This window comes from Trifolium pratense, linkage group LG7 (assembly GCF_020283565.1).
Source record: "Trifolium pratense cultivar HEN17-A07 linkage group LG7, ARS_RC_1.1, whole genome shotgun sequence".
Taxonomy (NCBI): Eukaryota; Viridiplantae; Streptophyta; class Magnoliopsida; order Fabales; family Fabaceae; genus Trifolium; species Trifolium pratense.
In genome coordinates this window covers 39,897,374-39,916,692 of record NC_060065.1, presented here as the reverse complement: position 1 = coordinate 39,916,692, position 19,319 = coordinate 39,897,374, and the positions used below count along the sequence as shown (strand labels likewise).

Here is a 19,319-nt window from a genome sequence, read left to right as displayed (position 1 = left end):
TAAATAAATAAGATAAGGACCAGAGTGTTATAAAAAAAAAGATAAAGGACCAAATTGTTACAAAAAAAAATAAAGGACCAAACTGTTACAAAAAACTAAGATAAAAGACCTGTAGTGTAATTTTGCTTAGGTAATATTTTTTTACTTTTTGCTCAGGTTGTAGTTTATTTGTACTAACTTTTAGTTTATTATTGGCTTAACTACATATTTGGTCTCTTACGTTTATTTTAGGTTTCAATTTGGTCTCTTACGTTTAAAAAATATCAATTTGGTCTTTTACGTTTATTTTAAATTTCAAGTTTGTCATTTCCGTTAGTTTTGTCACTAACACCGTTTGAACGGTACACGTGTCAGCGTATCAAAGTGTCACGTGTCAGTCCACATATGCAAATTAGCTGTCACATGTGACAAAATTGACGGAAATGACTAACTTGAAACCTAAAATAAACATAAGGGTCCAAATGTATAACCTTTATTATTTTATCTTCTAAATTTACTTATATCATCTTATTTGGATTTTTTTAAATAGGGTTAAATAATGTTTATCCCCCGTAATGTTAGCAAATTTTGGTTTATTCTCGTGTAATTTTTTTTTATTACCCTCTATAATGTCAAGATTATGTCTTTTAATAGTGATTGAGAATCATCTTTTGGAGGACATGCAATATGAAGATTTGATTGATAAATTTGTTTCAAAAAATGCTAGAAGAATTACTCGTTTTAAGTAGCTAGAAAATATTTTGTTGTTATTGATTTTAATATAAATTTTTTTTTTAATGTTAATTACAAAAATTATTATTTTTTTATGTTATTTACAATTTAAATCATTTTTTTATAAAAAATACATGTCTTTTACTAAAGGGTCGCCTTTAAACTAGTTATTGTAAAAAATTTTACCAAAAATTAAAATGGCAATAAAATAAAAAATATAATTAAAAAAACAATAAAATAAGAACATGCAATCTGTGTCGACACCCCATCACACACTACAAACAGACACTGAACTCATCAGCTGACTTTACTTTACCTCATTTCTATGCAACTTTCCTGTTCATTCATTCATTCACTCTTCAAATTCAACTTCAATCACTCACAAATTCTCAAACTTTTCTACAGATTCTAATGAACTTTCTCTATGTCAATGAAGCTCTTCCACTTTCCTCAACCGATCACTAACATAACACTGTATTTCTCTCTCTTTGATCATCCTTAATTTGATATATATGCTGTTATTTTTTCTGGGTTTTAATGTTTTTTATGGTGTCTGGTTTTTTGGGTATCTGGGTTTCTCTGTAAACCTTCAAAATCTTAGCTTTAAGTGTTTTTGAATGTTAAGCTGAAAAGTTCCCATGTTGAAATTTTCTGAAACAAAGCCATGAATACAATAAGGATAACCCTTTTGTGATTTGAGGATCTTGATTTGTTCATCAGAGTAAACAAAATTGTGTTTTTTAATGGATGAAATATTCTGAACTTGGGTCATGTTGTTTGCAATGTTTTTAGGATGTCTGAAATTTAGATTAGCATGTTTAATTAATATTTTTTATGGTAAATTGATTAATTTAAACATTTTCCATGTGCTTGGATTTGATAATTAGATTGTATAGAATTAGGTTCTGTTCCCAATCACATTGAGGGAATCATTCTTTGTTTATTTATCTATATATTTTGTCATGGTTTGTTAATACTCCCTCCCGTCTCATATATAAGTAAAATTCTTTTCAGTTTCATCGAATAATTGGTGTATCTGGTCCATAATATAGATCAGATACATTAGCTATTCAATGGACCTGAAAAAGATTCTTTGCTTATATATGAGACCAGAGGGAGTATGCGTTTTCTTATATTGAGTGGGGGACATCATAATTATGCTATACTTGAAGTGTATTGTTTTTGTTGTTACTCAACCATATTTGCATGCTTCTGCTATTATTCCTTCTTTCAAACAACCTTTATTTTTAATTAAGTAGCATAGGTTTATTATGTGCTGAATTTACCTCATGAGGGTCCGTTTTTTTATAGAGCACGTTTCTTTTGTACTAAAAAGTAATTGTTAGTTCTTTGTCCTAAATTAATTTTCTTCTTACTGTCATGGATTTTGAACTAAACTAAAGACCCTATGTGCTAAATTGATGTCTATTGTTTTTGTTCGGATAGAACATTGTTTTAGATTAATCAAAAGATGGAGCGCGCAAGACTTAACTCGAGGGTTCGTTGCTCCGGTTCAACTCCCTCAGAAGAATCTTCTTTGGATCTTGAAAGAAATTGTTGTGGTCATTCTAATCTACCTTCACTTAGTCCACAAACACTTCAACCTTTTGCTTCCGCCGGACAACATTGTGAGAGCAATGCTGCTTACTTCTCATGGCCTAGCCGTTTGCCTGATGCCGCCGAAGAGAGAGCAAACTACTTTTTGAATCTACAAAAGGGGGTCCTACCTGAAACCCTTGGCCGGCTACCGAAGGGTCAGCAGGCAACCACATTACTTGAGCTCATGACAATCAGAGCATTTCACAGCAAGATATTGCGTTGCTACAGCCTTGGAACAGCAATTGGTTTTCGTATTCGGCGAGGGGTGTTGACGGATATTCCCGCCATTCTGGTGTTTGTTTCCAGGAAAGTTCACAAGCAATGGCTTAGCCCAATCCAGTGTCTTCCTACTGCTCTTGAGGTACTTGGAGTTGTTCAACTTTAACCTCGTATACATACTCTACAATATATATTGCTTGTGATCTATAGTGTTTACTGCTGCAGTTAAAATAGATGTTTAATTTGTAAATCAGGGACCTGGTGGAGTATGGTGTGATGTAGATGTGGTGGAATTCTCATATTTCGGCGCACCTGAGCCAGTTCCTAAAGAACAGCACTATACGGAGATTGTGGATGACTTGCGTGGAGGTGATCCTTGCATTGGTTCAGGATCTCAGGTGTTTCTTCGCTCTCTTATTTAATGTTTCTGTATGGAAGGACTCTTCTGATTTACAAAAGAATATATTTTCATTCAATTAATATCACATAATGTGATGATTGAAGAAGCATTTTTTTGTAATCAAGAAAAGAAAATAAAAAGAAGCAAGCATTTTTAGCCTAATACTTGTGAATCTCATCTACTTAAAAAACAGTGTGTAATTGCTGTGGTGGTTTTGCTCTAGTAAGCTTAGTCTTGCCTACACGAGTCTAACTTTGCAGGCTGTGTATGTATGCAACATTGCAACTTCAACAAAGCATCTTATGTTATCGCAAGACTCATTTAACTCGACATAAGTTCATCCTGATATTTGTTTCTATAATTCTGTGGATGGACTTGACCTTGTGTGATAGATGCCTGGAGATAGAGATATTTGATTAATGATTTATTTAAATTTCAGACCTTAGATTTCAAGCATCATCATGTTATATGCAGTATCTACTGCTGCCTGTAACCTGTTTGAATTTCCTGTTGTGCACTATTTGATGAATATATTGAATCTCTGACCACTTACTTCCATAATCCAGGTGGCAAGCCAAGAGACATACGGAACTTTGGGTGCCATTGTGAGGAGCCAAACAGGTAGCCGGCAAGTTGGTTTTCTCACAAATCGTCATGTAGCAGTCGATCTCGATTATCCAAATCAAAAGATGTTTCATCCTCTTCCACCCACATTGGGACCCGGGGTTTATCTTGGGGCGGTCGAGAGAGCAACTTCATTTATAACTGATGAACTTTGGTATGGAATATTTGCCGGAATAAACCCAGGTAACAAAATTGTAGGAGTCTGATTGATTTAATCTGGTCACTTCCATTCTTTTCGCAATGCATACTCATCGGGCATCATGATGCGTTTTTCTTGCAGAGACGTTTGTGAGAGCTGATGGAGCATTTATTCCTTTTGCCGATGACTTCGACATGTGCACTGTTACTACCTCAGTGAGAGGCGTTGGAGATATCGGCGATGTGAAAATTATTGACCTACAGTCTCCGATTAGTAGCCTTATTGGAAAACAAGTGGTTAAGGTTGGAAGAAGTTCTGGCTTGACAGCGGGAATTGTTTTGGCATATGCCCTTGAGTACAATGATGAGAAAGGTATATGCTTTCTAACAGATTTTCTTGTCGTTGGTGAGAACCAACAAACTTTTGACCTTGAAGGAGATAGTGGAAGTCTCATCATGTTCAAAGGTGACAATGGTGAGAAGCCACGGCCAATTGGGATCATATGGGGAGGGACTGCTAATAGGGGCCGCCTTAAGTTAAAAGTTGGGCTACCTCCTGAGAATTGGACTAGTGGTGTTGATCTAGGACGGCTTCTCAATCTACTTGAACTTGATTTGATAACAAGTGATGAAGGACTTAGAGGTTTGTATATCCTTCACTCTCATCATTTTAATTTTAATTTATTATTCTCAAAGAAGAGGTTAGAACTTATATTAGGCTGTTTTGTTCTAATTTATGAAATCATGTTAATGCCTATAAGTATAGGGTGGGTTATTGAATGATTTCGTCGGATATGATTTAGTAGGGTTACAGTGTGTTTGGCTATGCATTCCCCAGTTATTTTTTCAATGTTTTAAAAACTGGATTGACCCATCCGGTTCAGTCAAGAACCGGCCAGTTCGCCAGTTGGTTTGATCCCGGTTTTACTATTTTGATTGGTTGATTCAACCTCTTTTTTTTTTTTTGCATTATATATTTATTTATTGGTCATTTGGTTCAACCGTGATTGAACCAATTGAATTATGAACCAGAGGTCTCACCAATTCAATCTCAAGTCGATTTTCTTTATTTTCCTTATCGAAACCAATTAGCATAAAATCATTTTCTTGGGATCTATTATTTACTACCTTCCCGTGTTTCTATCTCCTTGCAATGAAGATAGTATTGAAAATATGGATAATTTATATAGCAATAATATGGATAAATGTTGAAAAGATTGCTCTACGAACTGATTAGGGATATCTAAAGGACGTGAAACTAAAGGTTAAGTACTAATTTTTGTTTGTGTGCTGGTGTTTTGTGTAGTGGCGGTGCAAGAACAAAGGGCTGCTTCAGGTACATTTATGTGCTCTACTGTCGGCGATTCCTCAACTCCTGACGGTATGTTTGCGAAAGATAGAGCCGAAGACAAATTTGAGCCACTTGGTTTTCAAATCCAATCTATTCCTGTAGGAGTTGAACCTAACAGCGAGGAAGTGAAACCATCAATCACAGAGGCTGAATTTAAACTTGAAGACGGAATCAAGGTAGATGGTCCTAGTATCGAACATCAGTTTATTCCGAGTTTCATTGAGAGGTCACCGTTGCACAAAAACACTGTGCATGACAGAGCTGCAGCAGCAGAGAATTTGTCTTCATTGAGGAATGGCCGTGACGAAGATTTATGTGTTTCGCTTCAGCTGGGCGATAATGAAGCAAAGAGAAGGCGTTCCGAGGCATCGACTAGTACTGAGGAACCTTAATGTAACAAATTATTAGCATAAGCTTGAAAAAATGACTTGTTACAAAGTTAATCACCCTAGAATGTGTTGTTTATGACCATTGGGATATTGTATTTATTATTTAGCAGCTTTGACATTGGCAATGATATCGGCGAAACTCACATTAACTATGAAGGTTTAAGTGAATTTGATATTTTTTTTTTTTTTGTATTTTTGGTATTGCGGAATTTGGTGGATATATTTATTTGTTTACACGGAGAAGAAAATTCATTGTTACATGGAGAATACTCTAAAGAGACTTATGGAACTCAGGCTGACTTGTTTGCTTTGCACTAAGCTGGGAAGACGACGGTGCGATTTCGTTGGGGGCGAGTTCGAACACCAAGAGCGGTCTGATCCCTGATTTGATCAAACAGACTGCTCTTAGAGTCGTAAACAAGAACAGCAGAGGCTGAACAAGTCACTTCCTTAGAGCGTGAACAAAACAATAAGTTAGGTCGTTTGATTATAAAATTCCTACAGTTTGTCTATGTTTTTATTTTTCTTTCTCATATATTATTCATAGCTATATGTCTCTATATATAGAGACATAAAAACAAATCATATATATTTTAAATAACAAACTAATTCTATAAATTCTAAACAAATTCTTAAAATTCTAAATCAAAATATAAATCATAAACCCTAATATTATTTTATTTTAAATATAAATCTAAAATATATTTAAATCTGCAAAAAAATATTTAGGCATTATTCTCAACAGAATTATGGTCTTGGACAACCATTCGATTCTTACAATGATTTAGTTTTTACTTTTTATATTGTCAATAATGTGATAGCTCGCATGAAAATCCATGAAAATGCCCTAGGACTGACCTAATACTCCTTTTGTTCTTTATAGACCAAATACATCAATTATTTGGTGAACTTAAAAAATGATTTTTGCTTATAATAAGGAATAAGAGTATGTTTTTATCCTTACTCCAGAATTCATCTGGATTTCAAAATTCGAATGTGAAAAATCATCCAAAAATATGCAAGACCTACAAAATTATGTAAAAGGCAGTGTTATTGAACACCCCTTCAAAATATAAGTAGACAAATACTAAAATTATTTACCTTTCATATGATAAGATTTTGCATAGATCTATCATTGGCAGCTTTAATCCTTGTTGCCTCTTTCACCCTTTGCAGTTCTTCCTCTTGTCACGGTTTCCTATAGTCTACAAGAACCAATATTTAAGCATTTGTTAATGCATAGAAGCGAATTTTGCACACTCGAATTTTAAAATCCGAATGTGTAAATGATTTTTTTTTCACATCCGAATTTTAATATTCAGATGAAAAAAATCATGAAATTTTATTTTCCACGAGAGGGGTTCAAACCATGTACATGGAACTTTCAAATTCTAACATCCGAATGTGTAAAATTGATAATTTGTCATCTGAATTTTAAAATTCGAAAGGAGTGAATTTGATAAAAATAAATACATTTGTGAGGCGCGAAAACTGTGGGAGGTGGAAAAAGAAACAACCCTATTTATTTGTGGGAAATAATTGAGAAATTTTTCCTTGTGTTAGACTACAAATATACTTATTTAATTTTTTTTTTTTACCAAAACTTATTTACATAATGTATTATAAAAAAAATACTGACATAATGTCAATTTTTTAAAACTTGTTCGAAACAAGTTTTTAAAACTTAAAATTTGAGCTTTTTGAAGAATTGAGTGGAAAAAAGTTATATTTTTCAACACCCAAAACAATGTTATATTTTGACAAGTAAAAAAAATTAAAATTAATTTTTAAAAAGGTATTTAGTGACAGTCAAAAATGATTTGGGCGTGACTGCAGGTGGAATCGAGTAATAATTCACACTCCAGGTGTTTAGAATGAGTTCGTATCCATAGAGATCGTGTCAAGTCGATCGATCTTTTTTAGGAATTTAGATAGTTTGCATTCACTTTGGTTTTAAAAAGATTTTGAGACAAGTTTAGATAATAAAAGATAAAAGAGTTAAGTTAGATACTTTCGACTCACTCCTCCACTTCTGCTTAGTAATTCGATGTTATAATTCTTACTATCCCTTTTGTTAACCGGTAGATTAATTTCTATTTAATAATATGTGCTTGAACATATGAATATTATCCTATTGCAATTGAAAACAATATTATTAATCATATTAAGAAAATCCTTGCTAATGTCACATTTCACCCGTTTTAACAAGTTCTCAACATTATCTTACTCTAATTAAATAACGGTAAACATGCAGAATTTAACATAGGTGCAACTCTTAATCAACCCCTAGTTTTGAGTATTTGTGTTAACGTTCCTAGTTTAACTAGTTATATTATCTTTATATGTGTCTGGATTAGTCATGTTGTCACGATATCAGCTAACCTACTAAGTTCATTCAACAATATGACCATTATTATGAATAAAGCGTGTAAAACAAGATAATAATGATTAACAAACTGAATAGTAATTATATTAAACTTTGAGTGAACCAAATTATATAATCTCAAGCATACACAGAGGAGCTCATCTACTTGATCTAACCTAAAGGTACTTAGCTACTAAAAAACATATTAAACAATAAAGAAAATATGTATAAAGAATAACCTCGTAGCCTCGCAGAGGAAGTTTCCTCTCCCTTGTATGAGGAAGACTTACCTTCCCTTGAGAGTCGTTAGCTCTCCCTACCTCACCACCTTGTTTCTCTTTAGAGTCCTTTAGTTCTCTAAATTTCTGAATGAAAAATTGTGGAGGAGGAGAGCTCTATTTATAGTTTTTCAGGCTAAACAGACTTTTCCATCGCAAACTATCGCAGCCCATCGCGCCACGATGGCTTCAGAAAATTGTCATCGTGATATGATATGAACATCGTGGCGCGATACAACTATTACTTGCTTAACAAGTACGCAGATTTGATCCAATTTTATCTCGTTTCCATCGTGATACGATAGTTGCATGGTGGCGTGATAGTCTCGCTTGATTTCTTCATTTTTTTTCTTCTCCTTTTTATGCAATTTCTTCTTTTCTTGCTTCTTGGCCAAGTAACTTCGTACTTTAGGTATTTTGCTTGATTTTGGTCTTCAAAAGCTTAATTAACTACTAAAAACTATCCTAAATATTACCTAAAAATACTATATAATTGACTGTCATCAGGGCGCAATCAACTACGACGCTTAATTTTAAGAAGAAAAAAAATGAATAATTGAATTTTAGGATATTTAAAAATAAATTCATTTTGAAAATTAAAAAAAATGTAGAAAAAGGTTTTAAAATTGAAAATCGAATAGGATTTTCAGAAAAATATAGAGCATATGGAGGAGGATTAAGCGTAGTATTTCAACATGTTTTCTTTTTTGGTAAATCCAAATATTTTTTAAAAAAATATTTTTCTAGTGACAAACAGAGTAAAAATCCAAAAATAAACGTACAAGTGAATCAATTGAGGAACAAAATATCAACTTCTAACAAATGTCTAACAGAACATGAACATAAAAACAAATAACATCATTCAGAGAAATTTTCCTATTAGCTAACACATCAACACATTGGTTAGCATCACGATACGTGTACTGTAGCTCACAACAACATTCCAATCCAGAGCTAAGAGAGATATAATCTTAATCAAAAATTTTCTCATAGGAGCAACTAACAAAGAATATTCAAATATTAACCTCTATAACTCGCAACTCCAAACTTTCTAGCAAAGTTGTAGTCTTTCGTAAACTCCTTAGAACTCTGCTACATACACACTACACACATCAAGATTTTTAACAGACTCTCTTCCCCGATGATTTCACCGCACCCAACACTTTTCACCAATGAAAATAATTAATTGTATATATTTGTGTTTTTCAGTCACTTAATTATTTTAAAAGTTTGGAAATTCACCCGATAAAGCATATCAAGTTAAGACAAGTATAGAAAGTTGCCATCAAATTGCTAAGTTGCCGGCAAGTTGCTCACTTGTTTTTGATAATCTTAATCAAAAACCCTAAATTGGAATGGCCAAAACCAAAATGTGCACAACAATATCATTAACACCTATCATGATTAAAATTAGTTTTTAGCTGGATCTGCCACTAATACAGTGTATTCCAAACAAAAAAAAACAATGTATCGATGCCAAATGCTGCAAGGAAAATATAAGTCCGAGTAGCTAGCTATCTTATAATATAAGGAACCAAAGTCATCCATGTTAATCAACCAAATACACAATGTTTTTCACACATGAATCCAGAAAATTGTTTCTCAAAGGTCCAACCGACCACAATCAGCCCCAAAACGATTTGTATGTTATAAGAAAAATACAAGTCAAAGAATGTATCTTACAAGCAGACGCTAATCAACCAAATACACCATGTTGTTCACATATGAATCCAGAAAATTGTTTCTCACAGGTCCTACCGACCACAATCAGCAACAAAACGATTTGTATGTTATAAGAAAGATACAAGTCAAATAAGTCATCTAACAAGCATACACCATGTTTTTCGTCTCTGTTTCTCACAGGTCCAACCGACCACAATCAACCCCAAAACGATGCAATAAGAGAGAAGGAGATATGGTGGTTGTGATGGGTTTTTAGTATTGAAAAATAAATACAGTAGAAAATTTCAAGAGAATCTATTACGTGATACAGAGGGAGAGAGAGACGGATGAGTTTATGCAAAGACAATTCAAATGTCACATTTGTTGTACGGAGTAAAGGTCTCGTCTCTTGTCAATTTATCTCCTCTTTGAGCTACATCTTCATCATCTTCATAGTTAAGAACCATCTCACTACGCATGTCATCATCCATTATACCTAAACAAACGTATTATAATCATAAATTACTAATTAAAATCATAATAAACATAACGAGATGAGATAAACAAAGGATTATGCAATGTCATATAAAGAAATAAAGGAATGAACCAAAAATCATAACTATCAACAAAATTGAGACCGAAAATATAATGAAAGGAACAAGCAAAATAATAGATTTCATTATCAAGATTATAATTAGAATTAAGGACAAACTGATGAACAAAATCATAACATCAACAGAATTGTAACCGAAAAATCGATAAAGAACAAAATCAACAATGTAAGTGTCATGCAATGAAATAAGGAATGAATTATCAAGATGAAATAGAAAAATCATCCTAACCCAATAAAACTGAAGCACAACCGTGTGAAACCAGTAACAATCAAAATAAACAGAAATCAAGCAAAATAAGAGGCAATTATCAAGATGGAGGATTAAGCGTGGTATTTCAACATGGTTTATTTTTTGGTAAATCCAAAGACTTTTTAAAAAAATTATATTCTTAATTACAAACAGAGTAAAAATCAGAAGAAAAAAAACGTACAAGTGAATCAATCGAGGAACAAAAATCTCAAAAATATCAACTTCTAACAAATGTCTAACTGAACACGATCATAAAAACAACTAACATCATTTACATCAATTTTGCTGTTAGCTAACACCTCAACACATTGGTTAGTATCACAATACGTGTAGCTCACAACAACGTTCCAATCCAAAGCCAAGAAAGATATAATCTTAATCAAATTTTTTTCCATAGAAGCAACTAACAAAGAATCAAATATTAACCTCTATAACTCTCAACTTCAAACCTTATAACAAAGTTGTAGTATTCCGTAAACTCCTTAGAACTCTGCTATATTACACACACTACACACATCATGATTTTTAACAGATTCTCTTCCCCAATGATTTGACCGCGCCCAACACTTTCATCCTCCTTACAAGCTCCATCGAATTCAGTTTATTTTTTAGTTTTTTATCGAGTCATTGACACTCTTTTGTATAAATATAAAAAAATAATAAAAAGAAAATGATTTCTTCATATACATATTTATTTTACTAATTAATTACCAATCAAATTGACACTTGAAGCTCCGATAGTCCCGACCCGACCCGTTTAAACATCCATCACAAAGTGGTAATAATAATAACAAAACTATCGTTCTTTTCTTTGTTCTTATCACTGATTCACTTCAAAGAATCGAACACTCTCTCACACTTCCCTATCAGCTAGGGTTTATCGAGGGTTTCCTCCTCTCTCTCTTCAACAATGGCGAAACCTGGCCGAGCTCGCCGCTCACCACCGTCGGGTTCCGCCTCCGGATCTTCTTCTCTCTCCTCCTCTTCTGGTTCCTCTCGCTCTCGCTCTCGGTCCCGTTCCAGATCTTTCTCTTCCTCCTCATCTCCCTCCCGCAGTTCCAAGAGCCGTAGCCGTAGTCCTCCTCCTCAGAGACGCAAAAGGTATATCCTCCGATTTTCTTTTTTCATCTTTGCAAATTCGTTGAAATTTTGAATCGGTAGACCAAAATCTAAACGCGAAGTCAACTTTTGATGTTTTAGAATTTGTGCTTGTTTATAAATTTGAATCTTGTAGAAGATGCATGAAATTGTTCAAGATGAGAGAATTATTAGGATTTTATTTTTCGGTGTTCGGTTTTGATTTTTGAGTGCGGTTTAGATTTTCAATTAGGTGAAATTGGAAATGGAACTTTGTTGAGTTTTTACCTTTGGACGAAAATTTTGTTCCAATGAGCTTCTTATCTTAATATGATTATGATCCTTGAAGTTCCTATGGTAGATGTGGTTAATACATCATATTGTTGCTTTCAATTGTATTTAGTGCGAAAATCACAGTTCTTTAGTTTGATTATTTGGAAATAATTTAGTGTTTTGTCTGTTTTTTCTTCGGTTTATGTTTGATTATCGTTGCTTTCAATTGTATAAAGTGCAAAAATTAAAGTATTTTTTATTTTTTTGTTCCGTAGTCCTGGTGAATCAGCTAGGCGGGGTCGATCTCCTCCTCTTCCTCCCCCTCCCCAGTTTAAGAGAACTTCTTCTCCCACAAGGTAAACTGATTTCTAATTTGCTATTTCAGTCCTACTTTTTCTCTGATACTTCTTGTATTTGAGTATGTCACTTTTGGAGATGGATACTAAGAATTTTTGTTTCAAGTTATATTTTTTATTTGCTTTATCTTGATGGGGATGTGAAATTTTTCTTTCATTTTATGCTTTATAAGGAAATAATATACAAACTAGTAGTGGAACAGCAAGTTGGCCAATATCTATAGTGGTAGGTCTTAACAGCCTAATATATCTTGAGTTCATCACTGACTAAAGTGATGTATGGAAGTTGGATAGTGAGTTGTGAATGCTGTTGTTATGAATATGGATGATACATAATGTAGTCAAAATTGAGATCCTGCCTAAGATCAGAAGAGGGGGGAAAGATCGTAAAATGTGAGTTCACGAGACAAGGATTGTAAGATCCTACCAAGTATAAGTTCTAAACATATAAACATGATAATAAAATTATTAAAGTTAAGTATTCAAGTCGGAATTTTGATGTTAGTTATTTTAATTTTTTACTTTTTGTGTTGTTAAAATTTCTAATAAAGAAGGAAGATAGTGGGAAATTAAAGTCAAAGATCCAGTTCAAAGTTTATACACAATTGGGAAAAATCCAATTTCCATGTTAGCTTGATATAAGGCCTAAATAGATCTTATAAAACTTGGGCATTCCTAACCTTACAACCTTGTTCTCTAGGGTTGAGTTATGCCCAAAATCTAAGATGGCTTAGATCTGTTGTTGTATCACCCACTTTATTATCCATGCATCAAACTCGATAGTTCTGGCCTGCTGGGCATGAGTTGGTGTATTAGGAAAAGCCACGTCCCAAATTGACTAAAAGCTGTGCTTGATAAAAGCTTACGTAGTATGGACACTCGCACCTTATAAACTAGTTTTGTTGGATTGTGTTCGGCCCAAAAACCTAAGCAGCGTTTTAAAATACAAATGAAGTCCAAAAAAGCCCAACTTCTGAGTTTCAGGGTTAAATGAAAAAAAAAACTAGAAAAGTGTGGGAAACAGTCGTATTAGTTTTAATCAAAATAGTAGCACAGTGGACAAGATTAGCCTTAAACCTGAAATGCAAGGTAGAGAGGTTTTCAACCTGTGGCAGACAAACCAAAGGCTTGAACCAAGAGTTTTGGTGAGGAAAAATCATGATAGTCAATCCCGGATAGCAGCGCGGAGTGTCCGAGCACAAAAGTAGGATAGCGGGATAGCATGCAGTGGGATGTTCACTATTTGATAATTTTTTGAACGAATTACGTGAATATTACTATAAACATACGTTTAATGTAAAAATTGAACAAATAACTCAAAACCCATGTAACATTCATAAATAAAAATAAAAATCTATAAGTCTTGGTCAAAGCATACATTAAATACCAACAAAATTCAAATGAATGCTCTTGCATGGGAATTAAAAAAAGAGAGTAAACAGAGGGAAGTAATAGAAAAAAGAGGAAACAATGGAGGAAATAATGAAACAATATCAAAACAGAGTACATAAAATAGAGTAAAGAAAAAAGAATGGAGGAAAAGAATGTCAAAACAGAGTAAGAAAAAAGAGAGGAAATAAATAAGAAAAAGAAGGAAACAATGGATGGCGAGTTGCACGGTGGCTTGCAGAAAATGAAGAGGGTTAAATTTTTTGCCCGAACTTGGTTACCCAACCCTAATCAGTGTTTTGCTCATAGGCCCAGAACTTAAAAGCACTTTTTGATCCAATGTGTCTAATTTCATCCCACAATCCCTTGAGTCTGTGACTCTTATCTGTATTGGGAACAGGATTGGGATGAATTTGTACATGATTTTGACAATACTGTATATAAATATTGGTATGTTTATGTTATTTTAATATTTCCTCTTTCACATCATATATTTAATTAAACATGCTTTGGATGTGAAGTTCAACAATTGACAAGTTTTCTTTAAATTTGTGACTTTCTAACTTGCTATGTTTATTTCTTATGGCTGATCTCAGGAAACCTTCTCCTGTACGAGAGTCTCTTGTTCTGCACGTAGAAAAACTCAGCAGGAATGTCAATGAAGGCCATCTGAAAGAAATCTTTAGTATGTAAACTTCTGCTTTCATTTTAAACTGTGAATAGAGACACGTCTTTCATCTCAAACTCAAACCAATGTATCTTTAGCATGTAACTGTTACTTTTCATCTTTTATATTTCAATATCAGTATTATTGCTATGAGGAGTGCCAGGAACACTCTATTTTCAAAACTCTCTCCAACAATCATTCTCTAATTGGGTGAAACTAATGTGAGTCTCACCACTTTATGTGGGATTTATTTTTCAAAGTGAGCGACCCACATTGATTCTGACCAATAAGAGAGGGAGTGTTATAGTAAATGTTGAACAGAGTGTGTTGTTGGTACTCATCTTGTTGCTATTATCAACTGTGTGTGAGCATATTAGCTTCATATCTATGCATACATTCTTGAAATATCAATAACTGAGAGACACTTTTAGTAGCCTTGATGAGGTTGCATCGATAATTGGATGAGAAGTGACCCTTATATCTTAAGGAGCTCAAATCGTCTTTTTGTAACCTATTTGCAGGTAATTTTGGTGAGGTGGCAAGTGTGGAGTTGGTGATGGATCGAGTTGTAAGTTTGCATTTAATTTGGCATCATAGCCTTTTTGGAGGAATTTAGTGTTGTTTGGTATTTACAACTTATTTTTTTTATCTTTCCCAGGTTAATCTTCCAAAAGGATATGGGTATGTGCATTTCAAGACAAGAGGCGATGCTGAAAAAGCATTATTGTACATGGATGGAGTAAGTAGCTGTTGACTGAGTAGGATTAACTTTCACAGTGAAGCTTGCTGGCTGTCGCATTTTGATATCGTTGCCTTTATTTTTTTGCATTATGCAGGCGCAGATAGATGGCAACGTCATTAAGGCAAAATTTACTCTGCCTCCAAGGCAGAGAGTTTCACCACCCCCAAAGGCTTCTGCTGTTGTTCCAAAGAGAGAGGCGCCTAGGACTGATATTGCTGGTGCAGATGTTGAAAAAGATGGGCCAAAGCGTCCAATAGAATGTATATTATTGTTATTTGCTGCAACAATTTTTGTTTTGTATCATATTGATGGTTTTATATATGTATTGAACCAATAATTCTTGATACCAGCTTCTCCCCGGAGGAAACCTCTCTCACCACGGAGAAGATCTCCTGTGCCTCGAAGAGCTGGATCTCCAAGACGACCTGAATCTCCTCGCCGCCGTGCAGGTTCTCCTGTCCGTCGTCGATTAGACTCTCCTTATCGCCGTGGAGCTGGAGACACACCTCCTAGGAGGAGACCCGTGTCTCCTGGAAAAGGTCGTTCTCCATCTCCACCACCAAGGCGCTTTAGATCCCCTGGAAGGTTGGCTTGTGATTGCTTAGATGTCTGAATAACAATTTCATTATCAACTCCACTCATTTAACTATCATATTTGTAGGGTCTCACCTAGAAGGATACGTGGAAGCCCAGGTCGGAGACGTTCTCCTCCTCCACCTATAAGACGCCGGTAATCTTATTTTGAGTGCTTATTTTCGTTTACTATTGTTTTCAAGTTGCATTTTATCATACATGGTATTGACTGCCCATTGAAAAAATGAATATTTCTAGTTCACCTCCTAGACGAGCTCGTAGTCCTCCTAGAAGATCTCCGGTTGGTCGTAGGCGTAGTCGCTCTCCAATTCGTAGGTCTGCACGCTCACGCTCTAGATCATTCTCACCTCGCAGGTAATTTCTTGCCTGTTAGTTCTCAGTTCTCTATAAATGATCAATTTGTTTTTTGTGCATTAGAATATTTTGAATGAAGGATAAAAAACACTGGATATTAAAAAGCAATGAACATGTGAACATATGATGCCTGGACCCAATGAATTTTTAGTTATCCATAGTCCCACATTCCTTTGAATGGTCATATATGCAGTCCTAAATAAAGGTTCACTTGATGCTATGTAGAACTGAATTTGTTTCTGAAATAAATAATGGCAGGATAGATCAGGATTACAATCCTGTTGCTTAGGAAGAAGTACCAGCGTACTCAATCCCGCGGGATCCCGGTGGGGCGGTTGCTCGCCGCTATGGGATGGCTGAGAGCGGCACAGTTAGCCTTAGCGGCCGCTATGGCCGGGTTAGCGGCTATCGAGCTATCCCAGTAAAATAACATACCTTTTGTCAAAAAATAATAGAAAAATAATAATAATAATAGTAATATAATTACTTGAGCATTTTTAGTATAAAATATTCAAATAGCGGCTATCCCAGTTTTGAGGTCGGCCGCTCCGCTCTGCTATCTGGGATTGACTACTATGGGAAGAAATGAAAAATTGCTCATTTTACCGAATAGGCGAATACTTCAAGTTTACACTTTGTGTGCATATGCATTTGAAAATACACGAAACATTTTAATGATGTTTATGCATCCATAATCATGTTTTAGTTTATTGAACTTCAAGTGCTAACACTTTGATAATGTTTCAACACCCCCATAAAATTTACTTATTGGCAGAGGTCGACCACCTGTGAGACGTGGAAGGTCATCATCATACTCTGATTCACCAAGTCCTCGCAAGGTTTGTGTCTTTTTTATTTGGCGTAGATGGCATTTTTTTAAATTGGTGAATAACTGTTTTATAACTTTTAACAGGTGTCTCGGAGATCAAAGAGTCGCAGTCCAAGAAGGTAATGTGGAGGGTTTTTGACATAATGGTTTTCTTGTTTATTGTTTTTTACTGTTTTTTTGTTTGTGTTCTTCAACATTCACTGCATTGTTTTCTTCTATCCTGTTTAAAAGCTCTGATGCTTTTTTCTTGGTTACATCTGATCTGACACAGTTATCATCTTTTTCAACTTGTTCAATAATGCAATCATTTATGACCTTAAACAAGATTGCTTTGTATTGAAGAATTTCTACCTGTGAATTCACCTTTTAGGAAAACATTTAAAAAAATCATGTTGATGAAACACTGCTACTAAATTTTTAAAGCTTGAAAATTGTAAAGACCATATGCAATTGAATTAACAAATATCGTTTTGGTACATATCAGACACTCACTTTTCCGCTTCAAACACAGTACAAGGATGTATTCTTAATTAAATGCTTATATGATTAGGATTGTATCATACCAATCTCTTCCTCAAATGACATTTTTGAGCAGTTAGATTTTGGGTTCCAGCAGTTTTTCAATGATATTTTCATGTCTTGTCGGTCACGGATTGTGGAAAATAGCATTTTGTTCAAATTCAGCTATTCTATAGCACTATGGTGCCGTTATAGCCACTACTTTACAATACTGATGGGCATATTGCGGATCGCAAACAATAGTGGTTGTTCAAATTGTGCTATGCTATGGTGCTATGGCACTGCTTTTTGACAACATTGCTTCACATTAGAATATTTGAGCTAGTACTACATTAGTACCTTATTAAAGTGCACATGCGGCAAGGATAAACTCTTAGATATATTTGGATTTGTGATATTGGTTAGAATGAAGTGGAATAGAATAGAATGAGCTAATCAGATTTAAAAAATGGATATTCATCCATTTCATCCAATCCATTTCATCTTACACCACCAAGTCAAATTTACCCTCGTTAAAAGACATTTGTAGATTTTCCTTAAAAGGATGTTTATCATCATTAATTCCGGCTCTAAATTTAACTTGGTAAATTTGCTTAGGATTATTTGATTTTTTGTGAAAAGGGATTGTGTTTGGTTTAATTACATTAATACTGCAGTGCTGTTTCTTTTAATTTTATTTGGTTTTATTGATTTGTATCCTCACTTTGATTGTTTGCTAATGTAAATTTCCGTCTAATTTAGGCCTTTGAAAGGAAGAGCCAGTAGCAACAGTAGCAGCAGCGCTTCACCACCCCCAGCTCGCAAACCATAGATAATTCTTGTATATCTACCGTGTCTGTGTTGATATATTTATCAGCATTCTGTACCAGCAAACAAGAATCGAGTCTAGTTGTAAGGTGTTTGGGGGATATTTGACGCATTTATGGTTGTCTATTATTTGCTAACATGTTTTCAAATTAGCGCTTTAAGTAGTTTGAAAATTCAGCTATACATTAATCTGGGTTTTAATTTTGGCAATACTGTTTTGATCTGAAATACTACAAAATTTGTGAGATAGTATTTTTAGCCCCTTGCAACCCTACAGTTAGAATTGAAAATTGGTTGAATCATTTCTAGAAATTCTGTGGAATTATATGTAACTGACAATTTGAGTATGCAAATAAGGTGTATGTTTGTGGGACAAAAGGGAGTAATTATTAGAGTACATGTTATAATATTTAGACAAATGAAGTAATGCTTTATATGCTTTTGAAATCAAAATAAAAAGAACAAACTACAAGAAAATGTAGGTTTAGTTGTCACCATTTTTATTACATTCCAGTGGTTGTTTAAACCACAAGAAAAAATACTATTGGCGTTTTCAGGGCTGCCAAGAAATACAGCACCACAAACCAGGGTCAGGGTGCTATACTAAAGTAAACAAATTGAGATATGATTACTTGGTTCCTAGTTCATGTAGAATATCTTGAATGATATCAAATATATCAAATAGCAACAAAGTTAACTGCATTGCGCATGTTTTTTTATATTACCAGGCGCACAGGTCGTTCATTACCACACAATTATTCAATTTCAAACAAGTGAGAAATCAATGCTGTTACAAAATTATTTGTCAAGACAAAAAATTGTTTCATGTATGATAATTAAAAATTTATATCTCATTTATGATAGTTCAATTTCATTAGAGACAAATATTAATCTTTAACGATGTCTTATATTTTGATTGGTGTTTTTAATATTTATCAGGGAAAAACCTTTTCTTGTATGTTTGTTAATTCTTTATGATTCAAAAAGTTACTTTTGTTAAATAACTTATGAGGAAATGTGTTAGAGGAAATGAGGCGTGCTGTTAAAAAAGAAAGGTCTTAGTTGTCAATGGCTTGTCAACATGTGGTTCAATTAGTCATCATAGAAATCATA

General features: G+C 34.1%; 2 protein-coding genes across 2 annotated transcripts; both read left to right on the top strand.

The window, feature by feature from the left end:
* Positions 1-950: 950 nt before the first annotated feature.
* LOC123897349 (protein NARROW LEAF 1) lies at positions 951-5,615 on the top strand. The gene is made up of 6 exons (XM_045947949.1): positions 951-1,185; positions 2,158-2,671; positions 2,784-2,927; positions 3,496-3,736; positions 3,834-4,334; positions 4,998-5,615. Exons 2-6 carry the CDS (start codon positions 2,183-2,185, stop codon positions 5,432-5,434), a joined length of 1,812 nt encoding a protein of 603 aa, XP_045803905.1. The 5' UTR covers positions 951-1,185; positions 2,158-2,182; the 3' UTR covers positions 5,435-5,615.
* Positions 5,616-11,386: 5,771 nt separating this feature from the next.
* On the top strand, positions 11,387-18,584 carry LOC123895998 (serine/arginine-rich splicing factor SR45-like). Its single transcript, XM_045946458.1, has 12 exons — positions 11,387-11,700; positions 12,225-12,305; positions 14,291-14,379; positions 14,883-14,929; positions 15,020-15,100; positions 15,198-15,363; positions 15,454-15,688; positions 15,765-15,833; positions 15,935-16,051; positions 16,827-16,890; positions 16,965-16,999; positions 18,141-18,584. Exons 1-12 carry the CDS (start codon positions 11,510-11,512, stop codon positions 18,208-18,210), a joined length of 1,245 nt encoding a protein of 414 aa, XP_045802414.1. The 5' UTR covers positions 11,387-11,509; the 3' UTR covers positions 18,211-18,584.
* The last annotated feature ends 735 nt before the right edge of the window (positions 18,585-19,319 follow it).